General features: G+C 38.0%; 1 protein-coding gene across 7 annotated transcripts in view; it reads left to right on the top strand.

Annotated features, from left to right (window-relative positions):
• sorcs2 (sortilin-related VPS10 domain containing receptor 2) overlaps positions 1–26,419 on the top strand; it is a 593,249-nt gene that overhangs the window by 539,160 nt on the left and 27,670 nt on the right. For all 7 annotated transcript variants that reach the window (XM_030162130.1, XM_030162128.1, XM_030162129.1 and 4 more), the window contains exons 11-14: positions 10,115–10,217; positions 11,295–11,371; positions 11,679–11,770; positions 24,954–25,061. In XM_030162130.1, the coding sequence (XP_030017990.1) occupies positions 10,115–10,217; positions 11,295–11,371; positions 11,679–11,770; positions 24,954–25,061 (380 nt within the window). The remainder of the gene's footprint in view (positions 1–10,114; positions 10,218–11,294; positions 11,372–11,678; positions 11,771–24,953; positions 25,062–26,419) is intronic.

Genomic DNA, 26,419 nt, shown 5'->3' with positions numbered 1-26,419 from the left:
TTGGAAAAACATTTAAAGAAATATGGCTATGACTAGAAGGGGCATCTTGAACTCATAATATGGAAAATAATTAGATTAGATGCTGTGGAAGTGTTGAGTCGATAAATGTATTAAAATGGAATGTAATAATACCAAAATCATTTCTCAAGAAAGTAGGTTCACACACACGTTAACATTTGCTGCATGTTTGCACCCAAATATTAAGATTTTTGATCGACTAAAGCTCTGGATTTTCAGTAGTTATTCATCCTCAAGTAATGTTGTTGAATTTAATCATTTAATTTTTTTTTTTGTAAATCTACTCAATCATATTAAATATCAATTTATTATTTATTTCCACTGGATAGCAATAGGGCCTTCTTATGATAATACTGTTAGATTTTTTTCTTTGCGTTGTTTAAAATGTAATCAAAGCTGGAAATATGTTTAATTCAAAATAATATTTGTCTCATGTTTATATTTCATACTTGCAGTCTGCCGCATTTATTAGATTAAAAATGTACTGTTTTGGCTATTTGATATGAAATATTATACATAATGTACAGGAAGGTAGTTATTATTAAAAAAGAAACCCAAATGAGATGAGGTTCTATATCACCCTGAACCTACATTTACCTCCCATATGCTGTAGATCAATAATTTCACAATAAATAATGGATTTTTATTACTTGGAGTAAAATTTACAGTGCATGAGATTCCACGGTTAGAGCTGTGTGTTGCATCGTAATGATAGCAGTGGTTTGTAATACAGATATATCAGCTTCATACTTATGTGTAATCGAAGTTGTATAGAAGTTTCATGCAGTGTGATGTAGATACAATCTGAGTGTCTTGCTCCAACAAAAATCTTTCTAACCCAACCAGTCAGCCTGTTTGCACCCGTGTGAACACAAAGTAAGAGACGGCAGAGATGAGTGTTGTACTTTGAGGAATGTGTATGAGATGCCTCCATCCATCTTGTCAGAGTTGTTACCGCAGGGCCAGACAGCAAAGAGCAATGAATCACCTGTAGTCTGATATCCATGCGTCACACCTCATGGGGAGAGAGAGCCACGGCAGTTTGCTCCTTTATTCCAGCCATCACTCTCGTCAGCTGACACATTTGAAGGGAAGCACAGGTATCGGCTCCGGATTTGTTTACAATCACCGCCTCACACACCTGCTCTGAGATTGGCCTCTTCTTCGCTCTGACCTCGTTCGTCGCTTTGTGGGACAACCTTGCCAAACAAATAAGTTACAAATAACCTGACGTCAGCCACGGAGACGGCTTTGTCAAACGCCTGCTTCACACACATCACTTCAGTGACATCACATGTCACCCAGCGAGACAAAGCCAGACACTGGAGGTACCATCCCATGTGTCAGCGCACAGGCAAACACTGTCAGATTTATCCATTACCTGAGAGGGGGGAGAGTAATGATGCCTTGTTCACAGGAGCCGTTTATCATAATGCCTGAATGAGGCGTGTGTAGATTAATGTCTACCATCTGCCTTTGATCTAGTGCTGAAAGTTACAGATATTTAATATCTTCTGTCTTTCCTCTCTGTTGTTTGAGGCTGTGTAAACCACAAAATACAAGAAAGCATTTACCGTTTCCCCTGATGTTTTAATCCATTTATATAAATGACTTATAAAGGTTTTCATCAGGCTGAAAAAGAATCTTGAGGAAGCTTTTACAGAGCTCATCAGTCATGACTGAGCCTATTTGCTGAAATGTGATTTTAAGGGACAGACGGCTGGCAAGCGAACCTTTGTAGAAATGGATTGTGGGAGTGGCTGGATATGGGAGAATATCCCACCGGTTTTGGCTGTAAGAGGAGCAGGAGCAGACGGATGGAAAGAAAAGGGATGATTATGAAGAGCTTGATGTGCATTACTACTGTGTATTCTGGATATGTGAAATTCACTTCAACAAAGCTCTGCCAACTGCTGTAGAAAAGACTTTTTGAAGATGCATCACACTTTGCCATGCATTCATACATCACACTCGCCTTGTTGGAAACGTTTCCCTGAAATACTACTAATCCAGTGAGTATTATTCAACAGTAGAAGCGAAACATCAAGTCATTCTAGTAAAACAGAATGTAAATCCCACCCTACGAGGCTCTTGGACGCCCTTGGACTGATGTTTGTGTCTTTTTGAGCAAGTAGTTCTTGACTGGTTGACATATTGTTCGTTCTACAGTCCATTTCTTTAGGGCATAAAACCAGGATAAGAGCTGTGCTTGTAAATCATTTTAGTTTTATTTTATATAACCTTCTATTTAGTCTTTATGAATACATCAGCTGTGGAAGCTGTCCAGTAAGAAACCATTTACATAAAGTCACACTTTAAACATGAGAACCCAACTCCTCTTTTCTAAGATAACAAAACCCACCGTTGAGCCAAGGTATTGACTGAAGTAAAATGTTTTGGAACTTATTAACCACTAATCTTACCAACGCATTTGAATAATTTCATAATTGGATGATCAGAGTAACAGTGAACACGGAAACACATCATCTTCTGCAACACTGAGTCTGTTTACATGCACACCAGTACTCAATATCCTATCATTATCCGATTTCTTTAGTTACTAGATTATTCAAGTGACAATGTAAATGGCATAATGTGATATGTTTTGTTTTCCCAATTATCTTTATTAAATTTTATTACATTTTTATAACAACAAATGGCTCAGCACAACACCTGGTCTACATGAAAATAAAAATATGAAGTTGTTGGAAGGCAAACAGAGTAAATAAAATAGAGTAATCCAAGACAAAGCAAATAGTACACAGTGTCGACTTGTAATGAGGATAAAACAAAGACCAGACAATCAAGCAGTGACAGGTGAGATCAGTAGTGAATCTGATATGTTTTATCAGATAACAGCAGTAATCGGATTATGAGAAATCGGATTAACACACCTGGATTTCTCCCCAATACTCCAACGTCTTCCTGCATGTACAGGGTGGGGAAGCAAAATTTACAATGAACATTTAGTTGTTTTTTCTCAGCAGGCACTACGTCAATTGTTTTGAAACCAAACATATATTGATGTCATAATCATACCTAACACTATTATCCATACCTTTTCAGAAACTTTTGCCCATATGAGTAATCAGGAAAGCAAACGTCAAAGAGTGTGTGATTTGCTGAATGCACTCGTCACACCAAAGGAGATTTCAAAAATAGTTGGAGTGTCCATAAAGACTGTTTATAATGGAAAGAAGAGAATGACTATGAGCAAAACTATTACGAGAAAGTCTGGAAGATACTATTAAAGAAGAATGAGAGAAGTTGTCACCCGAATATTTGAGGAACACTTGCGCAAGTTTCAGGAAGCGTGTGAAGGCAGTTATTGAGAAAGAAGGAGGACACATAGAATAAAAACATTTTCTATTATGTACATTTTCTTGTGGCAAATAAATTCTCATGACTTTCAATAAACTAATTGGTCATACACTGTCTTTTAATCCCTGCCTCAAAATATTGTAAATTTTGCTTCCCCACCCTGTATATAGGTTAATCTGATTTATTGTTCTTTTACGTCTGTGCATGTGTAAACACAATTAAATTATTGTATTGTATTATTGTAGAAAACAAAAGTTACATAAGTCAAAGGTGAACAGAAGACAACAGGAAGTTTAAGTCTATTATCACTACGTACATACATACTCCTAAAGAAATCTGATAATGTGCTGGAGCGTCTAAACCAGGGTTTGTTTGTTTTTTATTATCGCATGTATTAAGTGCATGTAAATGTGTTAGATCTGATTATCACAATTATCTGATTACTTCCAGTTATCAGACTTTTATGATCATGTAAACAGGCTCAGTGACTCACCAGAAAAACCTATGTAATCTGACAAAAGACAGTGGTGTAGACACTTGTTTTTATGTTCAGTTAATGATATAAGTCACTTTTACTTCAGTTTTCTGTCTATTGATATAATAACCTATGAATTTACTCTAAGGTTTTATGAACATCTACATTATCAGTAAATTAAATATGGGGAAAAAAACAGATTTTCACTGAGAGCAGAAGTTATTATAATTAATGGTCATCAATCATTTGGGAAATGTTAAATGTAGAGTAAAACTCATTTGGAGAGTACGAATAGATATTTCCCAGTAGAATACATTTCCCATTATTGTCCTTTCCTGTTTTCAAGCACCTGACCATGACTTTTTGTCAGTCAAAGGTGTTTAACTGAATATAACCCTGTGAGAAGATCCCTCTGGCAGACAGTGGTTCATAAAGCTTCCCTGGACCTACCACAATTTACTTTTTCTGCAGAGGCTTCATAATCACCTGGAGATTAATTACACAATTTTAAGCCTGACTAACAGACACTTAAGGTCGACTGAAAGGGTAAAAAAGCAGATGACAGATTAATTGGCTGATGTTACCTTTTTTCACTGCTTTAACCATCTTTGACTTTGTTAGAAACTGTAGTCAAAGTAACAAAAACTGAAATAAATGAATATATTTGGATGTGAATGTCAAGATAACCTTAAAAAATGTAGATGGGAGTAATTTTTCTCTTGGAGCTATCATTTTCTCTGAATGTCAGTAATTCCAGTTGAGACACCTAATACCAGGCCAAGTTCTCCTGACAAAACAGTATCATCTTATATTCAGGCCGGTGCCGCACAGTTTTTCCTGGGGATATCAATATCTCTGATATCCATCTATAATAAAAGCTCATAAATGCTTGAAAGAGATCACAGCTTATAACCTCATGTCTCAGTTGAGAAAATTCCATCCTCAAGTTTTTTATATCAAGTTAGTTCTCTTTAAATCAGAGAGAACAGTGTAAACAGGAACTGCTAAAAGATAGTTACTTAAAAATAACACTGTATCCATATCAACAATACTTGGTTTCCCTCAAGGCAAGTCAAACAAGTGGTGCCAGGCACAACAAATCCTGCCCCTCGTACGTATTGTAGCTTATTTTGGCATTGATCCAGCTGATGTCAGTATATCAATTACCTCTATATGCATGCCAAGTTTGAAATAAATTGAAACAAAATTGATGTTTTTATAGACATTTGAAATTTCGCCCATTAAAAGTAAATAGGACAAAAAAAAAAGATTTTAAAAATTCATAAAAAAATTTAACTTTGACCTACTTTTCCCAAAATGTAATGAGAACTGTTCTGGGTCACTGGCTATCTATAAACCCAATTTGGTATGAATTCAACCAATAGTTTTGCTGCTAGAGTGTAACAAACAAACAACCAAACAAACCAAACCAATAACAATACCCCTTGCCTCCCCTTTAGGGGGCAGGGTAAAAATAATAATAATAATAATAATAATAATAATAATAATAAAGGTGGAAATCTGTTAATATGAACCTTTTGTGTGACATTAAGTCTTCCCATTCACACAGTTCTTTTCTCTCCCCTTCCCCTTTTTTACAGGAAACCCCTTAAACACTTAAAGTGCAACTATATGCAATAAGGATTATATTATCTTGAGAATAAAGCGAGACAAGAAGGTTCAAAGGGTCAGCTATGGTTCCCTGATTTTTCCTGTCAAAAATTAAAAATAAATAAATACGTAAAATGTGATGTGTAAAACGTTTAATAATGGCAAAGCAATTAAACCTAAAAGCATGTCAGTATTATTAGCTGGAAAACACAGGATAATCTCTAATAAGCTTAAAGGGATAAAGGAAAATGAAGTAACGTATCATCTTTTGTAGGTTAGTTGTTTGGTTTTGCCTGTTGAGGTTTTACACCAACTAGATCCAGAATAGCTCAGACTAGTGTTTGTAATACTGAATCTCCAGCCTGATTTCTTGTTTGAAGTGAATTAGCTCCCATTACATTTCATTAGTGGCTGTGAAACCCCATACTGAGTTGTATTTGCAGTGGGATTATCATGTATCTGGGTGGTAAAACTCATTACACACAAATGTGACTGTGCAGTTCACCTACCATTTCAACAAGGTGATACTTAAAACCACTGTCGTGCATTGTAATTGAATGTCATTTAAACGCTGAGGGATCAATGACAAGTTCACCCTCACATTAAATGCACACATCTCACACTTTAAATGAAAATATGTAAGAATATTATGGACTCACATAATAATGATCCCTCTCAATCCTCACTCCCCACCCTGTATGTGTGTGTGATGGTGTATTTATCTGCAGCTGCTGTTCAGGACATTTATGGGCGTCGATCTTCTGGCAGAGTGTGTGCCTCCAGCCAATGGCAACATGCAGTGTGGGCAACTCAGGCTCTTGTCTTTGCCTGCACTGCTGTTTGTGCTGTGCAGTTCTGTCTGAGAGACAAAACTCTGGGCAAAGCACACACACAGACACCGCTCAGGTTTTCTACTACGGACATGTTAGCAAAGATCTTTTATATACAAAGACAGTGCAGCAAAGATTGGAAACAGTTTACTTCCTGTCTCCTAAGTGGGCGTGGTCAGAAGGGTTGACGACATTGTGTGGCAACATGACAGTCAATTATCATGGTGTAAATCCTACAATAATACACTATTTTTGCTGGTAGCTAATTCTATCATTAGGGATGGGCATTGATAAGAATTTAACGATTCCAATTCTGTTATTAATTTTGCTTAACCAGGGCTCAAAATTAACTTTTTGACCTAGGAGCACTGTGCTCCTAACCCTAAAAAGTTAGGAGCACAGGCTAAAATCTAGGCGCACCACTATTATATAAAAAATTTGGAGAACAAGCAAAACTCTTGGCCATACCAAGTAATATTCCTATATGTATTTAAGCAATGTTAACAACCTAGAATAAAGTATTTACATTGACACAGGTGCAAAACAATTGTCAATGTGTGGTATATACTTTAGTTGGTTCTTGGAGAAGAAAGACGAATCACACCATTATTTGCAACAACCAACTTTTTTATTTCATGGCCTAAAGGCCCTTAGGGGCCGTTTACACGGCATTGGATTCAGTCGACTCCGGGAAGATTTCATCGCGGATTAGCCTTCTGTTAACATGGAAACGGTGCCTAGAGTGCCTGAATCCGGAAACTTTTGATACCAGGGTCCAGGGTGGAACGTTATCGATACGCTCCGCATTCCAGCTCCGTGTTAACGCAAGTCGGAGCGTTCCGGGGTAAAATATGACGTCACCGCATGCGCGCGCAGCCAAGAACCGCCAGTTAACCCACTCCGGGCCAGTTGGTGGCGGTAATGCGCCTCCAAGCTGGTTTGCCAGCCTCTATGACACAATAAAGCTGCAGAAAAAGAAGGAACAACCACAACAACAATGGCCGGTTTCAGAACAACATACGTGCTGCTAACTGTGCTCAGCTCGTCTGTCCAGACAAAGAAGTCCTGCGTCTTTGTACGACCACTCGCCATTGTTGTTTGTAAATAGTGTCGTCCGCCTCCTCCTCTTCTTCTTCTTCTCCTCATTTAAAGGCTGTCTAAACCGGAAATTGTTTGTGCGCAGGCGCCTGTTTTACCACCACTGTTTCACTACAGCTCTACATCGCCAGCTACTGGTCTGGCATGGCCACTACAGCGTATTCAGCCGTCCTTGCGGACTCATGTTAACGCAGATCGTTATCATAGCGGCGGCGTCTTAACGCGGAATGATTTTATAACGCAAAGGAGAAATCTTTGCGGAGTGTTGCCATGTAAACGTACCCTTAGTCACTGTGGTCTACACCACGCCTGAAGTCAGGAGATTGTTTCAAACGTCGGTGGAGTTATTTGATCCTTTTGTTTATGCCGCGTGCGCACGCGAGGGGGCGGGGACTAGATTTTCCGCTTCAGTCAGCGGGGCATGGAGCTTGTTTATTTTCAGCTGACGAGTTACTTCTGCAGCCATTATTCTAGGCGCACGTATTAATTTTCGCTCAGATTTTTATTGGCACACCGTGTGATCGTAATCTCAAAAACAGCCGCACTACCGAAATTCTCAGGCGCATGCGACCGTAATTCAGTCGCAGTCACGAGCCCTGTTAACGATCCAATTTCTTATTGATTCCTTATCAGTTCTCATTGCATTAGGGAATAAAAGAGTACAAACGGTTTGTTTGCATTAACTGTCTTTTATAGTTCCATCTCTGCACAGAAAATATAACATGTACAGTATGCACAAATGATAAAAACAGATGATGCCTACATAGAGTTTACACTGAATGCATTAATATTAAGAATGTTATTTATTATACACACAACTTTACTTGACTGAAGCAACAAGTGTCTGTAAACTCATGTATTGTAATTAAACACTTGCAAAATGTGACAATACTGACAACTGAACTGCATTATAACATACCCAGGAAATGGGGATATCATCTGGTGTTTAAAATACCATAATCAATCCAGTAAGGTTATTAACAAGTGAATATTCATTTCAAAAACTGGAGTCAACCAAAACCAATCATGTGAGGTTAATTGTACTGCATCAAAACATTCGGATAATTGAACATGCATATTAAAATACTGGAGTCAAACAATACTGTTATAAGCAACTGCACTGCATTAAACCATCCACAGCAAAGAGAGAAATCATCAGTACAGCAACAACACAGTAGGGCCTGGCCAAGCAAAAGTGAACATCTTTTTTCTCTAAAACAATGTTTTTTATTACTCAGCACAAAAGACATATATCTCTAGTTTTTAAAACTGTGTTTATTTAATTTGTACCTGAATTACAACTGGATATATTAGAAAATATATGAGAATACAGTGTAAACGAAGAGCAGTAAAGGTTGTAAATGAATGTATACAGCATAAATTCAGAATGTAAACAGCAATGTGTAAATAAATATGTTCAAAACATTTGCCTGTCTAATCTTACATTTCATAATCAAATACTATAATGATTTTGAATCTTATTTATTATTTTTTAAAAAGCAGAAAGATTTGTATTCAATATAGTAATAAAACATATGTGGCCAAAGACTGATCATTTTATCAGTGTCTTAATAAAATCTGTTGTTATTATTATTCTGGTGCATCACACTGAACAAACACCTCACTCAGTTACTTTTTTGGATTCTCACTCTGTTTCCATGAATTAATGTCTTATAAAACTAAAATAAAAATTATATCAGTTTCATTTTTGGATATAATGTACTCTCATATATTAAAAAAGTGCGGTATGCTAAATATTTGCACTTTCCTTGAGCAACAGCACTTTTTGGTATTTTTTCCCAAACCTTGAATAACTGCTGTATATTTTTCCTCACTCCGTTACTTTGTCAATAATGATAAATTCATGTTTTTATTAAATATTTGATTATTATTCCTTAATGGCATGTTAAAGTACTTGCTTATATCAACAATTTGAGTTAGTATGGTTGCTGCTAAATTAATTTTTAAAAACAGATATGGAATGATTAAGTATTGCTGCACAGTGCTTTCTCAATCCGTTGCTCGCTTGGCCAGGCCCTGTAGTCAAACAGTCATGAGTAAGATCAAGTGTACTCCAGAAAAACAGAGTAAATATTTGATCTTCAGTATTGAAAATGCTGTAGAAAGAGACATAAGGTCAAAATATTAACTATAGACTTATGTTAAGGTTTGAAGGAAAATGCACTCAAACACACATTGTGAAAATTAAGAATATTAGGCTTAGTGTGACCTCATGTAATGCATTCAAAGAGAATGTACCCATAAGAAGAATTTCTTTCAAAAAATGAAATTTGGTAATGGCGACTCTGGGTCTATCATGCTTGGTGAGAGGGGCGTGCGTGGCTCTGTGAACAGAGTTCTGTGATGTCTGGGTCAATTAAGGTTAGCTTTAACCTCAGACTTGGTTCAGCATACAACCTGCTGCCGTATTTAGTCTTGATGAAGGTGATGGAAGAGAAGCCTTTCTCACACAAATACGTGGTTTCAAATGGAATGACAAAGTCCACGACCTTGTCCGAAAGCGCAGGATATTCGCTGTGTTGCTGTATCCAAAAGTCCAGCAATGTCTGGCCTCTGAAGGCAGACTTCAGTGTCTCGTCACAGGACAGTTCAATTAAAGTTCCTGCTCAAGAGCCGTGAAGTCCTCTTCCAGGACATCGGAAGTCTTAATAAGAAACTCCACGTATCACTAGAGCGCGCTCGTACCACAGTTTGCGAACTGTGGATATAAAGTTTACCTTCAGCTGTTTTTTTCTTACAGCCTGACTGCCACCTCCACCTCCATCTGCGCTGGGCGGACAACCCCTATGTGTCAGGAACTGTCCACACCAAAGACTCCGCCCCAGGGCTTATCATGGGCGCCGGTGAGCAAATCTAAAATCTTTTCACTTTCTCTTCTCTTGTTCAAGTGAATGAGGGGAAAAAAGATTTTAAAAACTGATTTAAAAAAAAGTAAACTTTGACCTACTTTTCCCAAAATGTAATGACATCTTTTCTGAGTCACTGGCATTTATAAACCCAATTTGGTATGAATTCAACCAGTAGTTTTGCTGCTAGAGTGTTAACAAACAAACTGAACCAGAAACAATACCCCTTGCCTCCCCTGTGTGGGGTGGAGTAAAAATATAAATAAAATACATTATACTCATCAAAACTACTGCTTATTTTTTTAGTGCATCTGTTACCAAATCCATTTCTTCTGTCACCCATTGTGGGTTAAAAACAGCCATTAGATCTAAACCAATATGTGTTAACTTCTGCAAATCGTTACAGATGTTATTTATTAGCTGAGCGTTCTCTGACTAGTCGCTCTTTGACCGTCCAATCACATGACACGAAAATGCTGACATTATTGTTCACCTGCTAGATCACCCCCATGTGGCCAACATGAAATCTGATTAGTTAAAGCACCAGGTTCATTTCCATTTGAAGCTCCACATCCTGTACTGTTGATTCTGAGGGCCTCGAGGCAGATTTATTTTACCCGGCAACACATGATGGGTGAATTATGATTGGACAAATGTTAATATACACATACACTACTGGAATCAGTGCAACCAAGAGAAAAGCTACAAAATAAAAACATTAGGGATAATTTAATACATCTTCATGAAACAAATCTAAAAATGTAGGGTGTAAATGTGCGTCAGTGATTCGGATTCTTTAGGCCAGAGAACGCCTTGCTAGCCCTGACAGCCGACCACTGGTATTTTAATAAATTGAGTCATTTTATTGATTTTTAAGCTAATTTTTCCATCTTGCCAAATGTTGAACGGGAAGTACAGCACTGAAAAAAGTTATAGAAAACAAATCGCAATTCTTGACCCTTGTGATTTCCTGCCTATTCCCTACTTCTTTTTTATTTGTTTGAGTCTGTTGATAGATGCCCAATGTGAGCCTACATGTCTGATGAAATATTCAACTCTTCTTCTTTAATCCAGGTAACCTTGGCTCCAAGCTGGTAGAGTATAAGGAGGACATGTACATCACTTCAGACTGTGGGAAGACGTGGAGACAGGTACATCACATTCTTCCTCACTGCTTCTGCTTCCTCTCTATCCTCTATCCTTTTTCCGCTAACCTCATCTTCACTCTCTCTCTGCTCTCATGAAAGTTATGGAGCCTGAGGAGATATGAAATCCAATTTTCTATCCTTTTATTCCAACTAAGCAGCAAAAACTTTGGCTTGGATTTCAAGGGCACATCCACATGGACTTATTTCTAATGATTTGAGCTCATTTTTGTAGCTAGTTAACATGAAGTAGAATAAATTACTGCACTAGAAATATTCCACAGTTCAACTAACGTTTAATTCTGCTCTCTAGGTTTTTGAAGAAGAGCATCATATCCTGTACCTGGACCACGGTGGGGTCATTGTTGCCATCAAGGACACATCTATTCCCCTCAAGATCCTAAAGTAAGAGCATCTGCTGTGAAAAATTGTTCTATAGCTGTTATATAACTTTATTTACTTAACCAGGTAAGTTAGTTGAGAGCTGATTCTCATTTTCAATAATGATCTGGACATATAGAGACGACCAGCCAATCACTCTCACATTCACACCTATGGGCAATTTAGATTAACCAATTAACCTATTAGTACATGTCTTTGAATGGTGGAAGCCAGAGTACTGTTATGCTCCAGGCTAGGGGTACCAGAGCACAACACAAAAAGGCTCCCCTCCTTCTTCCAGCTCCCAAGAAAAGGCCATGCAACTTCTATGCAGTCCAAGATGATGTTTTATTGTTTTATCACACCAGTAATAAAAGTTGTCAGGGACGGCATGGCCAAAACAACAACGACAAAGGCTCTTAATCAGGAGTTACCTAATATAAAACAAAAAGAACAATTACTGACCTCCTTAACCATAAACAGGAGAAAAATGGTGAACACAAAATGACTTCCCTCCCCTTCAGCTACTGGACTGCTTAAACAAAAAAAAGTTAATCAATTTTCTATTTACAATATTTACATCTTTCAAAAATGATCTAACAGAGTCAAAAGCTGTATGATCTGATCAGCACTCCTGCACAGTCCCAGTTGGTTGCAGGAAGAGGGCGAGAGAGAGCACGCTTCACCAACTTCCTCCTTAAAAAGCTGCTGCAGCCAATTACCTCTCACCACCTGGAACAGAGGAAATAGGACACACACACACACACACACACACACATACACACAGTGTAAAGCACCACCCTGTGTCCAGGAGGATACACAGCACAAAGAAAACAGAATAGAAACTAGAAGCACTTGGAGAGCGCAGACCTCCACCAAGGCTGATCAGTGGCCCCCCCCGTGGGCCCCCCCACCCCCGATCACCACCAAAATTTAATCATTTCTTCCTTATCCCATTTCCAACAAACCCTGAAAATTTCATCCAAATCTGTCCATAACTTTTTGAGTTATGTTGCACACTAACGATCAGTGGCCCCCCCACCCCCAATCACCATCAAAATTTAATCATTTCTTCCTTATCCCATTTCCAACAAACCCTGAAAATTTCATCCAAATCTGTTCATAACTTTTTGAGTTATGTTGCACACTAACGGACAGACAAACAAACAGACAGACAAACAAACAAACCCTGGCAAAAACATAACCTCCTTGGCGGAGGTAATGACGAAGGGTCATAACAGTACCTGGAGAGAACCCATGCAAACACAGGGAGAACATCCACTCCACTCCACTCTACACAGAAAGGGTCCTGGTGTTGGAATTGAACTCAGGACCCTTCCTTCCTGCTGTGAGATGACAGTGCTAACCACTGCACTACTGTGCCACCCAACTTGCTGATTTGAAATCACATATCTACCACCATATCTGGTTTTCTTACTAAATATTTAGCATCTGAGCAAATACACTTTACAGTGAGTTATTGCTTTCCTTGTTGGACTTAAAGTGGTTATATATAGTATTTCTTGCTTTAAAACACTCAGATATGAGCTAAAATTGTCATTCAAGTGCTTAAAGACTTGTGAAGGTATGTCAAGGATTGTAGAGATATGAGCTGAATATATTCCCACTGATGGACCAGGGGATTTACGTGACCACTAGAGGGTCATGGTGCTGAAAACTAACGCCACAGGGCCTTTGACCAAAGTATCAGAAAGATGGGATGAGAATCAGAAAACAAGATACAGCTTTCTGAGTCAAAGAAAGTGACAGTGATAAAAGCTAGAAGCACTGTTTTTGTTTTCACCACTGGACACAGCTCTAAATGAAAAGAATGGAGTTTGATGATGAAGTCATAGCATTTTTTCTACTTGGGTCAGTTTGATTTTAAGGCTGATAAAGACATAAAGTTATTATGAGATGTTATTATCTTTGATATGTTTGTCATTTGTTGATCCTCAGTTCAGATTGAACTGTGACAGTTCTGACCTTGTTCGTTTGATTCCAAACAGATCTGTAGTGCAGCTACTGACAACACAAATGATACAGAAAATGGAAGTGATTTGTGGTTTTACTGTGGCTGTTTTCTGTCTAAAAAGGCTAACAGAGGTTTAATGTAAACTGTCAGCTGATGCGACGTGTGAAGATTATAAGACACGGTGTTATTTTGACTGCTAAAATAACCACCTATGAAGAAAGAAGAAAACGATGATACCATAATAACAATAAGCTTTATACTTTATTTAGTGAGTGATACACTGTGGCTACATAGTGTGAATTCATCAGTGGTTTTGTTAGTGGTAAGTATGTTCTAGTTTATGATTCTCCCTGTTGTTGAGAGTTTAGAATATAAATACTGCATAAAACCCCTTTAAAACAACATTCAGGTGCACATTTTCCTCTTGTTCATGGTGGACATCATAAGATCTCTTCATTATTCACCTGCAGTGGAGGTGATGGGTGAAAGGAGATCAAATCCACTGTATCTTCTGTCACAGTTTATATGAGGTTCAGTCTGACACAAAAATTAAGATCTTATCTTTCAAAGTTAATATACTTTTAGTATTAAATTTCTCTTGTCATTATTGTCCAATGGTCACAAAGTTCACAAGGGAACCCCTGTGTGAGTGTTTCCTAAAAAATATCTACATGATGTGACAGCATTTACAAACTAGACCCTGTTCAATAGACATTAGTACAATTCCAACACATCTCCAGCAGAATAAATCCAACCTGTCTCATGAGGGTTTGCAGCCATTTCATGTTCTTTATTTTGAGGTTTTCACACACAGTTAGATATATTATTTCCAATGGTTAAACTATATGTTGTCACAGATACCTGCGTGGCCAAAAACAAAGTATTTAATTGGGCGATTAAGGCAAAGTGGACGAGAATCTGATACAAGTTGTGTCCTAAATGAGTAGATATCTCAGGAGTACAGGAAAACAGGAGTGTTTTAATTATTAGTTTGTCTTAGGTGGGGAATTTATTTAATAAACCAAAACAAGTGGTGCCAGGCACAACAAATCCCACCCCTCGCACATATTGTAGCTTATTTTGGCATCAATCCAGCTGATGTCATCATGTCTATGTGTGTGGTTATGTCAGCATATCAACTGCCTCTATATAGGCATGTGCCAAGTTTGAAGTAAATTGAAACAGAATTGATGTTTTTATGGACATTTCTAATTTCGCCCATTATAAGTAAATGGGGGGGGGGGGGGGGATGTACAACATTCATAAAAAGTTTGAACTTTAACGTACTTTTCCCAAAATGTAACCACATCTATTCTGGGTCACTGGCAATCTATAAACCCAGTTTGGTATGAATTCAACCCACAGTTTTGCTGTTACAGACATTTGAAATGCTGCCCATTATAAGTAAGGGGGTAATAAGTCATATGCCTTCACATGGGACTAGTATATTCTGTGGTCCTTTAGTGATTTGTAAATGAACCCCACATCATGCAGGATAAACAAAGTCTGTTTTTCACCAGAATTTACTGACATTATTCCTCTGCTCTGATGTCAAGGGCAGGTTAACCATTTACTGATAACTGTTGAAAGTCAGAAAAATGTTCCTCCTGTAGCTGTCACGCTTGTCATCCATCTATCTTTTCATATGTCGCTTTCCTGAGAATTTATGTTTGCTCTTTCAATGAACATCCATGTTATATCGCAACATGACCTTCCTGGATTTCCACCTAAAGCACGTATTATTTATCATCACATGTGCAGCCTCCGTCATTCTCGACCAGGAAATAGGCTGAATAAATCTGCAGAGGACATACTAAAGTGTTCCATATTCCACCAAATTACAGCGATGTCAGTTCACATGGCACTAATATTATCACAGGGCATCTATGTTTGCTGAAGTAGTGTTGGCCATTTGCAATGAGATTTTTACTTTATAAATTACAGACATGGTTTATTTATGAGGTTAAGATCACAGATGACCTACACACAAGTTTCCTGAGGTTCATAAGTCATACTAGTCCCATGCAAATATGGCTGTAGTTTTGGTTTATTTGCAATTGTTTAGGAAAAAAAACACCAAAATGTTCTAAAAGCCCAAGATGAATTCCTCATATGTCTTGTTTGATCCATAACATCATATTAGATCATCATATCAGTTCAGTTTACTGTCACAGAGAAGGTGAAGAAAACAGATCATACTCACCTTTAAGAGGCTAGAATGAAAAAGGAATAAAAGCATTTTTATTGTTGATATAGGTATTGGAATATTTAAAGAATCTTTTGAAAGTTTCCCTGAACACCCTTTAATCTTTGTGCTCTGTTAGACCTTTAATAACAGCTAGGAGAATAACTAAGTAACAGTTGAAAGTCTATTTGATATGTATATTATACAGGAAATGAATAATGTTTAAAGGGGTCATATTTTGCTAAACTCACTTTTATTAGTCTTTGGTACATTTATTTGTGTATTTGGACCTTAACAGTTCATAAAGTTTGAATTTGAACCCTCCAGGTGCTGCAAAGCTATCTTTATATTCATTTTGGCAAAAATCAAGTGGATTTCTATAGCCTGTTTCAATTCCTGCTTAATTTGTGACATCTATAACTAGTTACGTCACAACATTTGCACATATAAGGTCAAGACTTCTGACAAACATTTCTCCAAGTACAACATAATTGTTTGTCAGCAGCAGTGGTTGTAGTCCATACTGAAAATATGTCCAAACTTCAAGCCGATTACCTAAAATGTTCAGTTGCTGGCTTAATGGAACAGAGCAGCACAGTCAACAACCTGGAAGGGGTGGGGCGTGAAGTGGCTCATTTGCCTTTAAAGGGCCAGCGCTCAAAACGACCTTTCTGGTGTCATTACTCAGAAATAGGGTTGAAGATGGACCTGTGGAGTTAATTAATGAAGCATTCAGAGCCAAGCATAGCATTTACAGTTTATGTAGACCACAGGGAAATGTTTAAAAATGTATAATTCCATTTAAAAAAAAAGCAAAATATCACTGCTTTAAAAAAGTTCAACAGATGAAAGATACAAGTCTCATTACTATTCAAATCAGGATGGTCTTCCATATAGTGTAAAAAATTGTTTCTGACAAGACCTTGGTCAGAATACGTGATTGTTCCCATCTTTAAGTGACTCTAAAGACATCATCAGCTGATCCTTTCATATTTCTACTCTACAGGCAGTTATCAGTTTGTTCTCCAGCCCAGCACACCCTTCAAAATCATTTAAGTTCATTCCTGTCGGACGCTACAGTCCACGCAGACAATTTCAAGCTCAGCGAGATATTATCTCATCGACCATACTAAATAAGGATGAAATAATGAGAAACTATAGATAAGAGAGTACTCAGAAAAACATTTATCACAGACCAAAATCAAATGACCTTTCAGACGGGCCACCATCTGTCTCGCAGAGAGAAGTTGTCCTTCACGTTTTTCCCCTCCCTTATGCCTCAGCTAAATCAATAACCCCAAAGGCCCTTCACTGTGGTAGAAAACATCTCACTGAGCACCACAGAGAGCTGTTAGAGTAAGATGAAGAGTCCTGACAGGAGAAAAAAAAAACAGTCTCTTAAAGGTGAAATCACAACAAATCGTACAACTTCATTTCAGAAAATGGCCATAATGAGATTTTTGGCTTGTAAACATTTCTCTGGCATGCATTCAGTTCCTTCTTTCGCAGTTAGTCAGTAACAGAGGATAATGAGAGAAACACAGCTGCGAAGACAAAAACCATTACTCTGAAGCCAAAAGGCAATGAGGGAAAGTTGGTGTCGTTCCACATTAACTCATTGTATGTCCACTGGATGTCCCTGCCGGACATCTGCTCTCATTATCTGCCTCGTTTATCTACATTTTACAATACAGACTAGTGCCGATGGATGATTTAAAATGTCATGTCCAGTGCATTAAAGGCAAAAGTATATGACATTCTCCAATATATCGGCAAACACAGTAATAATCCTTCAAATGTAGGTGTGTATTTACCTGCAATAACAACATCATGCAATGTACATGGATTGAACAACCTTAAAACAAAGCTGCTTTTTTTAGTGTGACTGTAGTTCTGTCTGAGACAAAACTCTAGACAAAGCACACACTTAAGTCTTTCCTCAAATGAAGGGGTTAAGTTAGACAAGAGGAAATGTCTTATATTATTTGTCTATTGTATTTACCACCAATCCGGTCCTCAAGGGCCGGTGTTCTGCATGTTTTTGATATTTCCCTCTTTTAGCACACATGGTTCAATTAATGATCAGCTCATCATCAAACTCTGCAGAAGCCTGACGACAATGTAATAGCTTCCAAGTGTGTTGGATGAGGAAAATGTCGAAAACATGCAGGATACTGGCCCTCAAGGACTGGATTTGAATGCCCCTGACATAGAGTTTTGCTATGGCGTTGACAAGTATATGTGCTTTGCAACAAAATGACAGAGCTCGCTCTCTGCATTCTCTGCAGTCTATTTCTCTTTCGACCACTTCTTTGACTGAGGAGAAAACACTGACAAAAAAATTTCTACATGAAGCTTTATTTTTTCCAAGCTCTTCAAGCCCCAGGGTTCCTAAATTTACCAAACAACATCTGAAAACATCATTAATTCATCATTCATCTTGTCACAGATTGATATTCATGCTCACCTTTCTCCCTTCCTTACTCCTACTGATAGCAGATGGGGTCACCTGGCCTGGGTTGGATTAAAAGTAGTAAACCAACAACTCTCAACTAAACCAAAGAAACAAATGTGCTTGAAAACTCGTAACTCGATCACAAAAGATGAACAAATACCTCTAACTTTCCAGATATTAAATTGTTGTTATAGCTGACTCTGAATAGCAACATAAAAGTAGTAGCAAGATCATACACACAGAAATACAGTCAGACTGAAGGACTTAAATCTGACCAGAAAGAATGTTTACCCCTAGGCTGAGGGGTATTATAATCGTTTTGTCTGTCTGTCCAGTTAACAATATAATCGCATTATCTGAAGAATGCATTAAGATATCAGCACAAATTTATACTGTGCATACACCTTGGTATGGAGCAGAAGCTTATTGAAAATAGGTGACCTTGACCTACTTTTTCAAGGTCAAATGGCCTTGTGCAGTTGTAATATCTGAGTACTTTCAAATATAAATATATATGTAATAAGTTTTACACAAAGACAGTCTAATCTAAATTATAGGGCAGTAGCTTTCGACAGAATTTTAGACTATATTTGGTTGAGGGGTATTAAAAATGCACAGCATGTTATGTTTTTATTCTTTTGTTTCCAGAAGGGTTGACCACATCAATGGCCTTCACAGAAAGCTCCCAAAAATACCATGAATAATTGCTTCCTCTTTATTCTTTCAAATGCAGCTACCAGAGGTGTTAACACTGCAACTCCTGTATTTTTATATAACAAAATGCAGGGGAATTAATTATGCATGGTCGTTAGGCTGTTTACTAATACATAATGCAGCAGAAAATTCAAAATGCGGGTTTTATTATGTAATTTAGGGAAATATATATTAATATATTATAAATATATCCTCCTGTTAATGCATTAGATAACTGTCTTGGGTGAAAATGGCATGATTCAACAATTTTTTTAGATACTTCTTTTTTTTTAAGAATGTCCTTTGCAGTGGAGAAGAAAAATGTACTGTTGGGACTCAGGAGGCTATAAGTTTGCAGAGTTATTACATAATGCAGAGTCTTAATAGATTCAGTTTAGTTAAGTTTCTTCCTCATAGTGTTTTTCTCTGTATAAGATGTAGCATGCAGGTGCTCTTCAAGGTTTTTTGGTCTTGGAAGCAGTGGAGACCACAAGATTTCAGCAACAACAGACAGAGAGGAGGAAGAGGAGGAGGAAGAGGAGGACATGAAAAGCCGGAGAGAGAGATTACAGTGAAGAGCCTGTACTTGTCTCCGTCAAGAACCCTTCATGACCTCAGATGCTCCTTCACCAAGTCAAGTCCTCAGCATTTAGACTCTAATGACACTCCACAAAATCCTTCCACAACCAGAACACACGACTTGTCCTCTATTGTGCTGTGCCTCTGACTCTCCAATATAATTACACCATGTTCCCATGTGGGGCAGGGTATCTACAGTCGCAGTGAAATTCTCCAGGCCACTTGAAATACAACACATCTACATTTTTAAGAGGGACACCCCTACCTGTGTGCACATACTCCAATCATTTTCAGATAATTCCCCAGCTACTCACCAGCTCACTCAAACTCATGGGAGGGTTTTTCACAGTGGGTAACACAGTGCATTCATATCAGTTAATTATGGAAAAGCTAGCAGGCTGAGAAATGAGATGCCACCATAACATGCTGGCTGGACAGGACCGTGATATGGTATGATTTATGATTAGCTCCATGCAGAATAAGCCTTGTTTTAGGTCTCTTCATAACACTGAAGGAATTCATGCTGGTGAATGACTTGGAGCATATTTATAAATTCAGCCGTCTAATCTGTTTGATTTCAGGGTTGTCACTCATCCATGTTTAATAACTCCTTGTGTATTAGCTGGAGGAAATAAGATGTAGTTTGACAGGTGGCTGAGGATATAGATAAGGCTGTAGCTGCAAATCAATACTTGAGGAAGCAGGTGGGTGGGTTAGTGGTTAATGTGTTAGGTCAGGAATAACTTATCAGTAGACAAGACATCAATCCATAGCTTTATATACATAAATTTAAAGGTCCTGTACAGACTTTCTGCATGATCTTAAAAAAGTCTCATTTTTATATGTATGACTGATCATAGTCGGCAATTTAAAATGAGATTATCAGCACCAAAATAGGTTATTTCCAAATGCTATTTCCAGCTTCCCTGGTTGGGTTGGACAAGACTGGACTGATTGACTTACATCACTATGACAACACCACACCAATTGGCAGAGTTTAGCAGGAAGAAGTAAGCTGAACGAGAGAGGAGTAAGATCTGTCCTTTTTCCTAAAGAAAGGGATTTCTTGGATTTATTTAGTTGTAATGGTGGACACTGGAACTGGAGCTGGACTGACAGAAAGAAAAAGAAAGTTAAACAGGAGAGTGAAAGAGCACAGACTAAAACACCGGTAAGCCTCTGCATTGAACCGATGGCGAGCACTAAGGAAGTTAAAAGGAATGACAACAGACACAGAGTTGGCCCTCTTCCTTCTACTCAGGTATAGAATGCTTCTGTTCTTTCTACATATGCAATGGAACATTGGATTTGACGATAGTGGCTGTTGGTAGCTCAGTCAAACACTTAGTAAACACTTCTGTTAGCCACAGGGCTAGCTCTGTGACGTGGGTAATCTGTTTTATTTGGAGCATTGTTTCAGTCCCAAACTAAGTGCTTTGGTGGAAGGTGAGACTGAAATGGTTCTGTATGGAATTAAATTTTCATGCTGGGGCCTGGATACTGAACTGTCCTTCAGGAACAAGACAGTTATAAAAGTAGAATACTGTGAATGCAGACGGCTGAAGCAGCTAGCGCTGAACTGCTAATGCAGAATGATGAAGATGTTGAATGACTGAAGTCATATATGAAAATGACTGAATACTTTGTGGAAAAGCTAGTGCAAATATATATTATTGGGACATGTCTTTAACACTGGTCTGAGGAACACTTTGGAGCTCCAGAGTAAAAGAGACATAAAACCAGGAGTTGGACTTCCAGTTTGGTTTCACTTTTGTTTTCAAGCCAGTTACAAAACTATGATACAAACGGACTTTATGAAGTCTGCTTGTTGTCTCGTTTCAAACGTCACTTTGCATTTCAAATTCAGAGTTGTAAAGAGGATCCGCTCTTCAGTCATCAGCTTCAAAATGCCTTGGCCGTAGTTATGCCCTTATGACAGTAGGCACTAGTGCTCATGGGAAGCGGAGTCTTTGTCCCATAAAAACGCCACCGATTCCACCTGAAGGTGTCGCTGCAATCCAATTTAAATGAATTCCCTGTGCAGGTCCTTTAACAAAACCAAGTGGAAAAGCCAGGACTATTGTTATCTACACTACCAGTCAAAAGTTTGGACTCACCTTCTCATTTAAACGACATGAGATGTACCTCAGATGGTCAACAAGTCCTCAACATCACTGGGAACTCCTTCAAAACGGTTGGAAAACATTTCAGGTGACTGCCTCATGGAGCTCAGTGAGAGAATGCCAAGAATGTGCAAAGCAGTAATAGAAGAATGGCTATTTTGAAGAATCTGAAATATAAAACATGCTTTGAGTTATGTCCCACTTTTTTTAACTACATAATTTCATGCGTGTTCATTCATAGTTTTGATGCCTTCAGTGAGAATCTACAATGTAAATAGCCATGAAAATAAAGAAAAACCAGGTGAGTCCAAACTTTTGACTGGTATTGTACATTAGAAAAAAAGGCATAAATAAAACTACACTGCTCAAGCACAACCTAATATTCATGTCAATGCTCATAACATTTCATCATTAATGTATATAAATGACAAGAAAACAATCTATAAAACATGGAAAATGTCACAAATAATCCAAAACATTAATAAAAATGGAGATAAGAAACCATTAAAATGGAATACAATCTAACAGGTGTCAAAGCATATAACAATTTTAGTAATAAATTAATGATAATAATAATGGATTTTATTTCTAGCATCCAAAACACTACATTATTGATGCATTACTCATTCACTCTCACATTTACACACTGATTAATACTAGAGTAGAGCAGTAAAGCAGCAGGAGGCAGGCACAGGTATGTTCAGTGTTATTGTTTGGCTGTTTATGAGCTGCAACTTGAGCTGATGAAAGAACAGTAGTTGCTATTTCTTTAATGGGCACTGGTTGTAAATTCCATTCCTTGGATGCTGTTATTGAAAAAGCAGATTGACTAAAAGGACTTGTTCTTCTAGGAATGATTCAGTCTCTTCCTATGGTTTCTCTGGTTATTTTAGAGCTGGATCTTTACGAGATAAAGGCATCTTTATTTCCAAAAAAAATCATCAAATTCAGTGAAATCCCCATGACCACCTGTCAGTATCATCATATCCCCTTTAGTAACTTTAACATTTCAAGGTTTTATGTGTGTGATTTGCATTATTGTGTATATGTGAAGTTTATGTTTGAGTCTGTTTTGATGATAGCAGTCTTTATTTCTAAGCTAATGATATAAACTGATTTATATGTTGAGGATTCTCTGTGATTTCTCCATAAAAATGCCTCTCTGTTGTTCCTCTACAGCAACAACAGTAGCTACTGTTAGAATGGAAATATAGTCCTATAAACCTCAATCAGCTGACTCCAACATCACGTAAGGTACACACGTATCATACACATTGAACCTTTAATATTACTTATTGCTGTTTCATTAAAATGAAATAACTAAATAATATGCAACTCAGTCATGTCAGATAGGTGCTTATTTCTACTGATGGTGAAGACAGCTGCCACTATCCATGTACGTTTCAGAGGCTGCCTTTAGGGGTCACCACAGCAAATCATCTGCATCCATCTGACCCTGTCTCCTACATCATCTTCTTTCACCAACTACCTCCGTTTCCTCCTTCAATACATCCATAAATCTCTTTGGTTCCATCGTCATCATCCTTCTACTAGTATGTTCAACTATCCCTTCTCTGCACATCCGAAACATCACAGTCTGACGTCTCACTTTTTTCCCCCAAAACGTCCAAATCTAGCCACCGAATCCAGTTTTAGGCCTAGTCCTAGTTCCGGTTTCTAGGTCCAGTTCCAAACCCATAAATGGAGAGGAAGGGGATCCAGAACTTAACCATGCACATCACTAACAAGTCTGAAGATGAAAATGCCACACTTAAAGACCTGTCTTCCTGATATCTGTTACTGTTTATTGTCTCCACATTCTCCTCCTAAACTACTTCAACTGAAAAAAGGCCCACGCTATTAGAAAGCTCCAAACCTGAGTTACCTCCAGACCTGTGTTACCTCCACACCTCCACCTAACAAATTGTTCCATTTGCTGTTGGTAATCACTGTGCCCTGCCGACTCAGATACTGTCGGAATATCCAACTAGCACTGTGTCGGAGCATACTGTGGTCTTCACCATGGCAACCATGGAGTCTTCAGTAGCTTTGTACATCCACTCTGTTTCCTTGTAACTGTGTATGTTTACCTGCTGATCATCACATTGTAATCTTTGTTAACACATCATACCCACACAGGCTGCAGTGTAAGCCTCACTCTGTTCAATCCCACATTGATCCTTCTCAATCACACCACCACATTTACTCAGCACAATGAATAAAGTCAAGCAGATGGCTCAGTTTGTGTCTCATTTTGAGCTTGAATTGAAGGAACACAAATACTTGATGCCCAAATAATTTGCAAGAGATTTATGGACCACCTCATTACCCCGCCCCCTGATGGGGAGGCAAAGGGTATTGTTTGTTTCTTTGTTTGTTAAGGCTTTAGCAGCAAAACTATTGGATCAGTTCATTCCAAATTGGGTTTATAGATTGCCAGGGACCAAGAATAGATGTCATTACATTTGGGGAAAGGTAGGTCAAAGTTCAAATTTGTTATGATTTTTAAAAAAATCCTCCCTTTTTACTTATAATGGGCAAAATACGTGTGAGGGCCAGGGTTTGTTGTGCCTGGCACCACTTGTTTTCCGGTAAGTTTTGTTCATTAGTCCAGGGTTTCTCAACCTTTTTTGAATCAAGCCCCACTAACAGCATCAGCAGCCTACTGCCCCCCACCATGCCCGAAAAAATGTGTGGGACAGAGGGGGGCGTACTTCTCCACGTAACGTGATGGACCTGAATGTGGAGGATGTGGTGTGGCTCTGTACCTGCTGCCCCCTGAAATCAAATTTACAAACATGGGGAGGGGGGGTGTGATGTGCCACACACCCCTGTTCACAGACCTCAATCCAGACCTCAATACATAATTCTACAAGTAAGGCAATGGACCTGTAAGTGGAGGACGTGTCAATAAAACTGTGAGAAAGTGAACTCCCCTCACCTTATCATTGACTATCTGCAGTATGTGCCAAGTGATTTATACCGCACCCTTATGCACAGACAACAATGTCACTCACGACCTCCCCCCATGTGCTCACACCTCCACAGGAGAGAACCACTGCATTAGTGTATTTCCAATGTTTTCTTTTCAGTACAGCTGTTTTTTCACAGTACTATTACTGCTTCTGCTCCATCTGAGGTGAGCTTTATCACAGCTTCAGTATTGGTGATTGTAAATGCTCCCTGTTTCTCCACAGATTTAGTATCGACGAAGGAAGGACGTGGACTGTTCACAACTTCACCAGCACGTCTGTGTTTGTCGATGGACTCCTGAGTGAGCCGGGAGATGAGACCCTGGTTATGACGTGAGTGAAATCTCAATCTCAACAGGAGAAATGTTCAATTTCAGGGTTGCTCACAGAATAATAAAACAGTCCTTGATCTCTCTATAAAAACAGAAGGGAGAAATACTTCCAGACCAGGGATTATTTTGAAGTAAATAATATTTTTACCACAGAATGCATTGAAAAGTGTATCTCATAATATACAGAAGCATGAGCTGATCAGCTGATGAATTAATATGTAATTTTGCATCCACTGCACTGCCTAAAACTAGCACAGATTATGTTTACTATTATACAACTTTTACACATCAGCTCTAGAGCCACATGTGGGTCCTTAGTCCTTCTCCAGTAGCTCCATGTAGTTTCAAGTCCATTTATTCTTCCTTTTTTTGACTACAATGTAAAAGAAAAAATTGCTCATGAAATACTGTGATTTCTGTTGCCAAGACATATGATGAACTATCATCATAGGTGTCTGATGATGAAGGTTTAAACTTCACTTTATTGTAATTTGCATGACAAATATGAAGCACAAACACACCCAGAGCCAGCACTGAACAGTAAGTCAGCTAAAATGAGCAGCCTAGACCTAAACAGATATAAATGCAGACCTAAACTGGCCTGAGTCCGACGGGACCAATTCAACTTAGAGTTCAAGAAAGGTGATGGTTTCAGTACGGACTGTACAATTTGAGAGGCCAAAGATCTGGAGTTAGCCCATGAAAATTTCAGCATATAGGCAAATTCATGAAGGAATAAAAGTCTGATTGACAGTTTCATTTTGGTTGAATATATAGAAAATGGTCATTTCAGCAGACATTTTGTTCACAGTCAGTAACTAAAAAAGGAATGAGGTGAATTCATCCTATTTCCCTCCATTGAATTACCCAGAATGCCAACGGTGCAATAGAACTAAATACATAAACAAGTCAAATTTGTATTTTTTTATTTCATAGTTTGACTCCAAAAACAACAAATCTAAATCTTACATTGATTTTCACCGTTAACTGATTATTCCTGTCTGTTAATATAACAAACGTTTGAATTGAATAGAACAAAAATAAAATGCAGTACAATACAACAATTTATCAGCAAACAGGAAGGTTTTTGTTCTTAACTCAAAAAAGTATTTACAATGTGTATTCGTATCCAATTTGAGGGTGCAGAACCCTATAAAAAGTCATTAAAACATTTACGATTTTCTTTATTTATTACACTCTTTACGCTTTTTTTTATGTTTAGTTATAAGGTATAGGTTTGTTTTATATACATTTCCACAAATTTAATATACTTTCCTATTAAAATGTTCATTATTTGTCATCTAATGCCTACATTTAAAGGGCTCATATATTTTTTGTGGTTCCAGACTGATCTTGTTT

This window comes from Sphaeramia orbicularis, chromosome 18 (genome assembly GCF_902148855.1).
Source record: "Sphaeramia orbicularis chromosome 18, fSphaOr1.1, whole genome shotgun sequence".
NCBI classification, from domain to species: domain Eukaryota; kingdom Metazoa; phylum Chordata; class Actinopteri; order Kurtiformes; family Apogonidae; genus Sphaeramia; species Sphaeramia orbicularis.
Note: the sequence above shows the minus strand (reverse complement) of the source record. Positions and strands in the feature narration are given on the sequence as shown.